Below are 10,535 nucleotides of genomic sequence, written 5' to 3'. Positions count from 1 at the left end.
TCGCCATTACTTTTGCAGCTCTGTTGTCCAATAAGGTAAATGGATTATTGACTTATAAGTTTATATAATGATTGGAATTTGAATATAACATTGCATTTCCGGTGCCTCTTGCACTCTTTCAAATTACCTCTACGATAAATTCTACTAATAATTTTAAAACACGGTTTAATCAGTCAACTTAAAATTAAAATTAAAATAAATAAATAAATAAATAAAAACTTGATATAATCTAACAAAATCTAATTAAAAATTTAAATATAACACGTTAATTTTTATTTTTAAATTAAAACAACATAATTTTAATTTAAAAAATTTAATTCTGATAACCTGATTAAAATTCAAAATTTAAATTTTAAACCGGACCAATCACTAAATTGAACCTAAAAACTATAATCCCGACATAAATCATGTGTCTGGCTTGTTCTTCCCATGAAAACAAAGGTAAAAAAAACCAACACTTCGCCAACTATTTGAGTAGCCAAGTCAACAAAATTAAAAAATTATTTTATAACTCCGGTATAGAGTAAGTTATTATTTGATCTATATTGTTAATGAAATAATACTTAATTCCTTTGATTTTAAGAAAATCAATCCCAAGTTCTTATATTTTCATATTTATTTGCAATCTAATTATTTTTTAATTGTTTTTTTGCTAAATGTCCTTTGTTTCTAATCAAATTTTACAATCATGAGACCTAGCATACAAAATTAAAAAAAAATATATAAAGAATAAATTATAATTTACTCGAAAAAACAACAACGTTTCTTAAGAATCGGCATCACTATGGAACTAACTAACGCGACTAAACTGAAGCAATTTTTTTTTTAAATTCCATGTTTATTAGTTCTAAGTTTCACCCCGGGAGTATATAGTTCAATATCAAGGAGCTCAAAAATCACTTCAATTCCAATCGATCGAATCACAGGTTGGAGAAAAGGAAACGAACAAAAACAAAATTGATATCATATTTCACATATAGGAAGATAAATATGGATGGATCACAATCCACTCTGTCTCCTACAGTCAAACATCTACGCTATGTATAAAGAAAGAAGCAATCATGAAATGTGATATGGCATGCTCTAATAATCAACTTTCTGCTTGCACTTCTGTGTCTGAATTTGCCGAGACGTAATATCAAGTGCCATGCTGCAGTTCATCTTCACACCAATATTCCTCTTGACAGTCACTCTTTTCATCCTTCCTGGAACTCTTGTGTAGGTGGTCATGGACAATAGCCCAGAGATAAAATCAGCATTCAAATTTGGGTCTCAAATGATCCTGTCTGGGATGATGTCCACGGTGACATTCAGTCTCATGGTCCATCGGGCCCTCGCATGGTCCGGTCCGTTTCTAGCCTCACCAACCATCTGGCCATGGTAATAGAGGGTTGTGGTGGTGTTACAGTACTTGAATGATGCTAGGTTGGGATTTTTTATACCGGTACATATTCCGCAATTAGGGACATGTTCAAACCTGGCTTAGGAATTGTGCCACTGGTTAGCTCTAGCTGAGTGACCGCAACACCGTTCATTTTGAAGATCGGGTCCTTGACACGAAAGGCAGTGAAACGCATAACTACGATCGCTATGACTAGTATAACAAATATGGCCGCGATGAATACACAGCATTTTCTACTTCGTTTCTTATGGTGTCGAGAAGCTCCTTCTTTGTCGCTGCTCTGGCTGTCCGCAGCCGGGGCTAGTGGCCTTGCCTGCTCGCGTTCGCCCATTTGGCTATCGGTTGAAAGGGCGTAGCAAATAAGGGATGTTTACATAATAATTTGGAGTTATGAAAATATTATACTATTGTAATCCGTAATAATTTTACTCTTTGTGTATAGTGTTTGGGCTGAGCATTTATAATCATTTTTTTTAACAGGTCAATTGTGAACCCATTTTAGCCAGCGAATTGCTGGGCTTAAAAGTACTTCTTAAATACTCCTCTGCATGGCAAGTTATCGAGAGGAAGTTCTCATAGACCATGGGCTAATGATCATGGCTAAAATTAAACCAAACCAATTTCACCAAAAGAAAAAGAAAAAGAAAGAAAAAGTACCCACCCAGTTTCTAAATTCTGATGCATTTTGAATCCCATTCGCGCTTGCTTCCGGTGTCACAACAGGCATACAACACTGATTGATCACTACGAAGAGCCAGTTTCTCGAATCAAAATGTCGAGCACAACAAGCTGCAGTCCAGAGCTCAAATCAGCACTCGAATCTGGGTTTGAGACGAGATCTTCTGAGATGATATCCACATTGTCATTCAACCGCATGGTTCGTTGGGCCCTCGCTAGCATAGCCAGGTACATTTCTAAGTTCAACAACCATGGGGACACATGGTAGATGGTCGTGGAGACTACAATTGCTATTGCAAAAAAAAAAAAAAAAAAAACTGATTCCCATGCCATTTTCACTGTGCATTGTATCTTCAAACACTCTGGATGGAAATAGTGATTTACTTCTTCTTTTTTTGGCCCTTTTTTTTCCGGTAACTGTTTTTTTCTCAATTCATCCCTTATAAATTTAGTTAATTAACGGCTAAGGTTAGTGATTTGATTATTTTAACTTTTCAAGGGTTTCTCTAAGTGTTTTAAAAAATCTCGGGTTAAATCTTCACAAACAAATTCAATTTCCTAGGTTACTTAGTTGATATTGTTATTTGAATATTTAAAAAAACAAAAACAAGTATATTTTAAATAAAAAAGTTGATAGTGTTGCCGGACAATATACTTGCTTTATGCTGCTCAGGGACTTTTAAGTTTCAACTGGCAAATCAACAATCAGGGACCCGGCCTGGCTTAGGATTGGTACCGTTGACTTGCTCTGGTTTTGTATCACAGTCAGATTATATATTAGATGATAGCGCAGGGCCCTTGACTCCTCAACTCGAAAAACAGTGAAGACGATAACTGTGACAAATACGATCGAGAGGCATCCACAACTCCGAACGCATTTTCGTCTTCATCCCCTTCATATGAGTCGGCTTCCTATGTTATGGTCGATGATATTCGAATCTCAAGAGATGAGTTGAAAGTAAATAATTTCTAACGGTTAGCACGGAAAGAAAAATCATGGACCTGAACGAAACAAAAACACATTTCCTTTTATTTTTGTTTTAGCATATATAGTCGTAAAATAGATCGAGACCCAACGTAAAGGAGAGAATTAGAACAGATCGGAGAGGGAAGGCAGCTTGACTTCACCCTTCCAGGAGAGAGGAATGGTGAAATTGCCGACGACAGGGAGGTCAATTGTGAGACCTATTTCCAACTCGTAGTCTATGTCCCAGTCTCTACCAATGTCCTTCACCAAGCTCACCAGTACACTGTGTGGCACCTTCACTGGCACATCTAAGATTGTTGTGTCCTTAGCTTTCAGCGAGCCAGGGTCTGGTATTGTCCCAGATGCGATCACCCTGATCCAAACATTCAAATGGACAAATCAGGTAAAAAAAAATAAAAAAAAAAATCCACATTTATAAATTTTTCATACATGTGGTACAATGATTTAGGGTGTGTTTAATTAGTAACACGGTTGAAATTGTATCTCATAAAAAAAAATATTTTTTATATTTTTAGATTGTTTTGATGTATTAATATTAAAAATTATTTTTAAAAAATAAAAAAAATATTATTTTGATATATTTTTAAATAAAAAAGTATTTTAAACCTAACTATTACTATATTTTTAAATAAATTTTTATTAGATAAATACAAGAAAATTATGGATCAATTTAAAAGCCACTCAATTTTCTTGGGAACATCCACTAGGGGAATCATAATCAAAGGATTTTTCGAGATTTACCCATGTATTTAAAAATAGGTGCCCTTCCATTTTAAGAAGATAGAATCATGTCTCCCTTGCCTTTCTTTCTTTCTTCCCCCCTTTTTTTTATATATATATATATAATAATCGCACTTCCTTTTGAAAAATGTAAGTAATTTCAATGATTAAGAGCTATTCCGCATCATCATGCATCTTCTCGAGTTAATTAACGACACTGAACATTTGGCAATGAGTAATTAATCTCAACCCGAAATTCAACAAATTACGCAATCCAATAGTTTTGTGCAGATCTCGCATGATCGATCTTTGAACAATATTGCACTCATTTTAGATAAAAAGTAATCCAAGATGAAAAAAATATATCAAGAATTACGCAGAAGCTTAAACTGTCAGTTGAAAAACAAAACTAAATCACAGTTTTTCAATGAAAGGATAAATCTGTTGAGACCATGAAAAGGAACATTTGAAATTACGGACCTGCCATCACTTTTGAGAACGTAAGAAATCTCGCAAATAGGGATCGCAGCTTCATAAGGGTTATCGACAGACACCTTTGCACCGTAGTCTATGCTGTCACGGTGCACGCCTTCAAGATTCACGTCGGTGACGGTAGCCTCTGGGGTCTTGACTTTAGCCACCTTCTCTGCCAAAAACTGCTTGGCCTTGCCTAGCAACTCCGACATTTTTATGATTGAAAGAAAACTGAGAATACGATTGATTAGTTAAGAGCTTTTGTTTATTTCCTCGTTTTCGTATGAAATGATGATTTCCCCTTCCCTTGCTTCTCTCTTGCGTTTATATAGTAGGAAATGCATATCTCGACGTGGTTGCTGCGTGTCTCGTCGGCGACATGGGTGAAGCCACGTGTGTAGCTAGTGGGTATCCCCGTGTGTCCAGATCTGTGCTTGCCCTTTCCTTGTACAAGGATTTTAGGAGAAGCCTCGAATTAGCCTTCGACGTATTACTTAAATAGTCATTTGAGTTCTAAAACAAAACAATTCATCAATGACGTCCAAGACCCTTTTTAAAATTCCTGATTGGGTCATTCCGTGTATTCTCACTAATTTTATGCCAGAATTCTTCTTTTTAAGAAACCTTTATATAAAAATATTACTAAGCCCTAAGAAAATGACCTAACTCATCAAAGGTGCTGTTTGGAACTCAATTAAGAATGGGTATATATTAGAGATTGAGGGTTCGCTCAGCATTTTGTTTTTAGGTTTTAAAGAGAGAATTTTTTTCTTGAGAGAAAAGTCTTTGAGATCGGATCTGTCACTTTCCATCATTCCCCTTTTCTTTCCTTTTAATATTCTGAAAACGTCACCGGCCAGAGAATTTGCAGGATGTGCATGTGAATGTCGTTTGGACATCGTCACAGGCAGAGAAAGGATAAATATAGAATGGGTTGAAATTAATATGTTTAATTAGGAATGAAAAAAAATAATAGAAATGCATTTGTTTTCCCTATAATTTCTAAATATATTGAAAAATATAAAATATTATTTCTATATATTCATTTCAATTATTCTCAATTTTTTTTTAATTTTAAAACAGTAACTAAATGCTATTAAAATATAGCTTCACCCCATGTATGGACATACAAGATGCGTTGAACGGCCCCCTTAAATATGGAACAAATAAATATATATGTTACATGTAGACATTTTTTATGCATTAAGTAATGCCATATTCTATTCAATAGGCTTATCACTTAATATATCAAAACAAACAAGTCAGACTTTGTGCATGTGCATGTGCATGTGTACATTGTTCATCCCCTCTCATTTTATTATTTATATCACTTATTATTGTGTAATTTTTTCCTTTTCTTTGTCCCTCAAATTTTTTGTCCCTTCCCTTTCAGTCATTGAACTTTATTTTATCTTAATTTGGCCTTCAAGAATTATTTTGTCATAGTTTTATATTTTGAAATTTATTTCAAATCACGTACTCTCTAACATGCGAGATGTCACACAAAATATGGATGTTAAATGAAAAATTAGTTTTACCAAATAAAATTCTACGTTATTGTTAAAAATGTTAAGAAATATAAGGATCAAAATTAACATAAATAAAAAATAAAGCCCCTTTTCATCTGCATAATTTAGAAGAAGCAAAAAAATTACAGTTTGGTCTCTCTATTTTTTTTATTACAAGTTTGATCTATATTCTCTTATTATTATACTTTTCAATCCTAAACTTTATTTTATTTATATTTTAGTCACTTGTAGTTAAGAAACCAGAGAGAAAGTCATTGAAAACAGCAAATAAAAAAGGTTTATTTGTCCAAATTCTAACAAAAAAAATTAATCTTTATGTTAATAGATTCATCTTGAAAAATGAAATTCAATAATGATGATGAAAATATTGAAAAAAAATAGACTAGGGCCTCTAAAGTTTTTTTATTCAAATATATTTTTTGCTTTTAAAATGATTATAGAGTATTTTAAGATTTGAAATTAATTTATTCAAATTCCAAGAATTTTTAGAGACAATAATTTGAAAATTAATTTTTTAAGTTAAAAAACTTGTACCCCAATTCTGGTGACGGAAAAGGATGGCAATGGATGACACAATATCGACATTGGCACATGAAGTGTTGTTCGATCAATTGCTTAAAAAAAAAAAAAAAACAATAGCCGACCATGTGTCATTTGCCCATTCAATTAAAAAAAAACAAAACAAAGAGAGAATCATTTGCATGAGCCTAGCCTTCCAAGCATCCCTTGCTCCCCCCACCTTTTTCTTAATTTATTGTATAAAATACATTTTTTTTTCATTTCTCAATAAAAAAATTTCATGATATCAAAAAATACAATTACAATAAAGTTAACTTGGGATTCTAAACTTAGTGGGGGATGCAATGTCTAGTAATTAATTATTCTAAAAATAACGTGGGAGGTTTTAGTTAGTGATACTTTCCAAAGCAGAAAAAAATTATTACCGAACCCGTTAGAATTCCAAACTCGAACAACATTATAATTTTTTTCAAAACAAATGAATGTTTTTGAGGTATTATGATATGGTAGTAATTATGGTTTAAATTATTTTTTATTTAAAAAATATTTTTATTTATTTTTTAAAAATTATTTTTAATATCAATTTTTAAAACAATATAAAATAAAAATAAAAATAATTTTAAAAAAACTTGTAAAAACCACTTTCGACCGCATTCCAAACATTTTATGAGAATGACACCGTAACATATAACCAGTATCCCGTCCGTTGTATTCTAAAAGGCTTAATTAATGCGTGATTCCATTCCAAATCAAGGGACGGCATCATTTGTCCTAATTAGAATCTCTGAGCCATAGCTAAAAGCCTTCACCATGCTTCGATTTTTTCTAAAAAAAAGAAAAAAAAAACTGAAAAGAAAAGGCAACGCTGGCTAACGTGAAGAAACTTTAAGGAAAGCATAACGAGCCTTCGTTAGTAAATGTTGCAACACCTTTCGATTTCTATAAGGGGAAAGAAAGAGGAAGCTCTCCGGTTTACTTGTAAATTAATCAACGATGGTTACTTAATAACGCGATCCTTTTTAGAAACTGAAAGCAAACCTCCCTTTTTGCTATTCTTCCGGCGATTTCAAAGGCTTCCAAGTTCTTACAATATGTGGGTGCAACTCTAGGTGACTTGGTCGGTCCAATCTAGGCCCTAATTATATTATTCAAGATAGGTCTATACGGACAGAATAAATGATGAAGCGTGTTAAGGTAAGAAAGTATCACATTATTTTTCACACGTGTTGGGTAATGATAAAAAAGAAAGGTCAATACACAGAAGTGGAAGCTCACCGGCTTACAACAAGAAGGGCCAGTACAGATTATAGAAGTGGAAGCTCACCGGCTTACCTTAAAACTTATATGACAAACGAGCTGGAAGGATACCATATGGTACTGTCACTTATTGCACCGAATGATTTTTTATGTCTTTTTTCTTGTTTGCTTATATAACCTTATTCAAATGAATGAGTCTCTCTATCCGTTCCTTTTTCGGTACATTTAAATGTTGTTAAAAGCTAGTATTGATTATGTTTGTATAAAAAAATAAAAAAATAGTATCAATGTAAGTCATCCAAATTATTTAGCATATTGCTACCAAAATTTACCTACATTTTACATTTTACTGCGGGTCAAATAAAATTTTTTAATTTAATAAAAAAAATCAAATCTCAATCAACTAAATTAAATATTGGAAAATAAAAAAAAACATCAACTTAAAAAAAATTTCAAAGTAAAAAATAAATAAGAAAAAAATTTAATAGGAAAAAAATTAAAAGATAAATGTAAAAAAATCAATTATAGAAATTATTTAAAAAAACATATAATAAAAAAATAAAAAAATTGAAGTAAAAACAAATAATAAAAATATCAAAACACCCTGACTATTGGTGAATAAAATTTTACTTTATAAAGGTAATTTAGTAGTTTTACTATGCATAAAACTAAAAGAGAAAAAAACATCCTCAGACATTAGTTTTTTTTTAAAAAATTATTTCAAAGACAATCTAGTCATATCATTGTACATAAAAAATATAAAAAAATCAATGTGTCCCTTGTAAATATGGTAATAACTTATAACCCTGTGAAAAGATTATATTACCTTTAATAGCTATCTATTTGGTTTGTTTTTAAAAGAGCAAAAATATAATTTTATATTGGATTGCTAAATTAGTTTTTTCATCCCTTTTAGATTTTAAAAAAATCATACATTACAATTTCATATACCTCAAAGCATATAAAGCTTTATATACACACATAAAGAATAAATTCAGACTCCAAATCTTTTGAGAAAATGAAAATATCAATGTCATAGAGTGGATTTACATTTTATTAAAGAATAATATAAATCATATCTTAAAACTTTACCTAACAACTTAAACTATTAAGTTAATTAGTTTTTTGGCATGATATGAAAGCTTTGATGATCAAACAATCATAGATTCGAATCTCATCATTTTCATCTATTTGATTAAAATTAAGTATAAGACAGTACGAGTCTGTATAAATTTTAAATTTACAAGATTTTTACTTGAGAGGATGCGTTAAAGAATAATAAGAAAATATACTCGATTTCTTTCTATTATCTATATCGGAAATGAACCAAAACCTTTATAAATGTTTTATTTTAATATGAATAGTGTTTATTATATATAAACATATACAGAAAAGTAGACTTAAACTTGATGTATAAAAACTTGCTCGGTAACTAACTTGATCTAATTATAAAATTAAAATGAAAAAGGAAATTAAATTAACACACAATATAGTTTATTAGTTTTACATTATATATAAACACTGATTTTGGTCTATTCACACAAAGTCAACCTCGAAAAAAAGCATAAGCACAACAAGGATACTATAATAAGATGGCCAAGAACAGGAGGTCTGCTTGATTTGTTCTTGAAAGTGTAGAAAAGCTGAAGAAGTTAAAACCTAGCAAGGAACTGCATCTGCTTGAGAAGAGGAGTTAGGGTTTCCATCATTTTCTCACATGGATGATTATGAATTCCTTCATAAGTCGTGACGACTATGCTCGTGTCCTTGGATAACCTTTGCACTTGTTTCTTCACGTTGCATGTATGATGTGTACACCGATAGTAACTCCTTTGCGCAAAATGAAATCAAAGTGCCGGAGTAAGAATTATTTCGCAAAAAAATAATAGTTGAAGGAGATAGGGACAAAAATTAATTATGCACTCTAAATTATGTCCAAGATTTGTAAAATGAATAGTGCAAGACCATAAGATAAACCACTTGCTGCATTAAATAAATCTATAATAATTGTAATATATATTCAATATATAGTAATAATGGGATTCATGCATTTATCATTCAAAATATTTTGGTCCACATGACTTCGCCATGGTATAATTTTTTTTTCAATTCGAGATAAATGGTTGATATTTTCAAATAGTTATACGTTAGTATGGATGATTTAAAGGATGTATCCCGATATCAAACAACGTTTTTTTTAGAATTTATTAAATTCTCTTGGAATATATATATATATATATAAGTTGCAGTAGTCTCATTGATTAATTAAGAAAAATACTTTTTTTGTTTCACTGCTTCAATTAATTATCTCTCATCATTTTTATGTTCCTGAATTATAAATATAATGCGTTCATCTGTTATAATCTTGAGAATAATAGTATCAATTAACTAAAATATTACTGTCCGCATTTAAATCTCTGTTCTTCTCATCAAAGTTAGTAGCTCATAATTAAATCCTCCTACAAAGAAATCAAAATATCGTGGAAAGATAAAGATCTGAAAAGCAATTAATAGCATGCGCATGCGTATAGCTATATGATGTTATTGGAAAAATGAACGACAAAACATATATGGTAATTCACAGATATCATGTGATTCACAATTGGCGACAATAATATCGATCCTTTTGGACAATTTCTATTGTTGTTTTCGAGTCGCTAGCTGCCGATCGTGTGGTTGCTTTTCTTTCCGAATATTCCTAACCCTTACCTAGATTTTTATGGCAAAACATAAGAAAGAAACACCTTATAAATCTTCATATATAGATACATTAAATATAAATACGGTAATTTATATATGATTTTAATTATTTAATCGTGTCGATTACAGGTGAATTCTCAAGAATGATCGATGCATATAGTTTTAACTAGCTGAAAAAAGAGAAGGATGTCTAGACTCTAGTCGCCTGCGACTATTATAATTAGGCAATCAACAAACTATCACCTCTTATGTATTTATATATATATAT

The 10,535-nt window shown here is 31.3% G+C and overlaps 3 protein-coding genes across 3 annotated transcripts in view; all 3 read right to left on the bottom strand.

Moving 5' to 3' along the window:
- Window positions 1-1,272: 1,272 nt before the first annotated feature.
- LOC105138273 (Late embryogenesis abundant (LEA) hydroxyproline-rich glycoprotein family) lies at window positions 1,273-2,278 on the bottom strand. Its single transcript, XM_011044327.1, has 3 exons — window positions 2,151-2,278; window positions 1,443-1,737; window positions 1,273-1,371 (listed from the first exon to the last, which is right to left on the bottom strand). The coding sequence occupies exons 1-3, from the start codon at window positions 2,276-2,278 to the stop codon at window positions 1,273-1,275; spliced, it is 522 nt and encodes a 173-aa protein (XP_011042629.1).
- An 811-nt stretch (window positions 2,279-3,089) lies between these two features.
- Window positions 3,090-4,660, bottom strand: LOC105134436 (Late embryogenesis abundant protein). The gene is made up of 2 exons (XM_011038846.1): window positions 4,269-4,660; window positions 3,090-3,420 (listed from the first exon to the last, which is right to left on the bottom strand). The coding sequence occupies exons 1-2, from the start codon at window positions 4,472-4,474 to the stop codon at window positions 3,171-3,173; spliced, it is 456 nt and encodes a 151-aa protein (XP_011037148.1). The 5' UTR covers window positions 4,475-4,660; the 3' UTR covers window positions 3,090-3,170.
- Window positions 4,661-9,044: 4,384 nt separating this feature from the next.
- LOC105134427 (probable WRKY transcription factor 43) overlaps window positions 9,045-10,535 on the bottom strand; it is a 6,068-nt gene continuing 4,577 nt past the window's right edge. Inside the window, exon 3 of the mRNA XM_011038837.1 lies at window positions 9,045-9,176. The gene's annotated coding sequence lies outside the window, so the exon portion shown is untranslated. The remainder of the gene's footprint in view (window positions 9,177-10,535) is intronic.

The sequence above is a fragment of the Populus euphratica genome, unplaced genomic scaffold (assembly GCF_000495115.2).
Source record: "Populus euphratica unplaced genomic scaffold, PopEup_1.0 scaffold2.1, whole genome shotgun sequence".
Classification (NCBI taxonomy): Eukaryota; Viridiplantae; Streptophyta; class Magnoliopsida; order Malpighiales; family Salicaceae; genus Populus; species Populus euphratica.
This window is presented reverse-complemented; position numbering and strand designations above follow the sequence as displayed.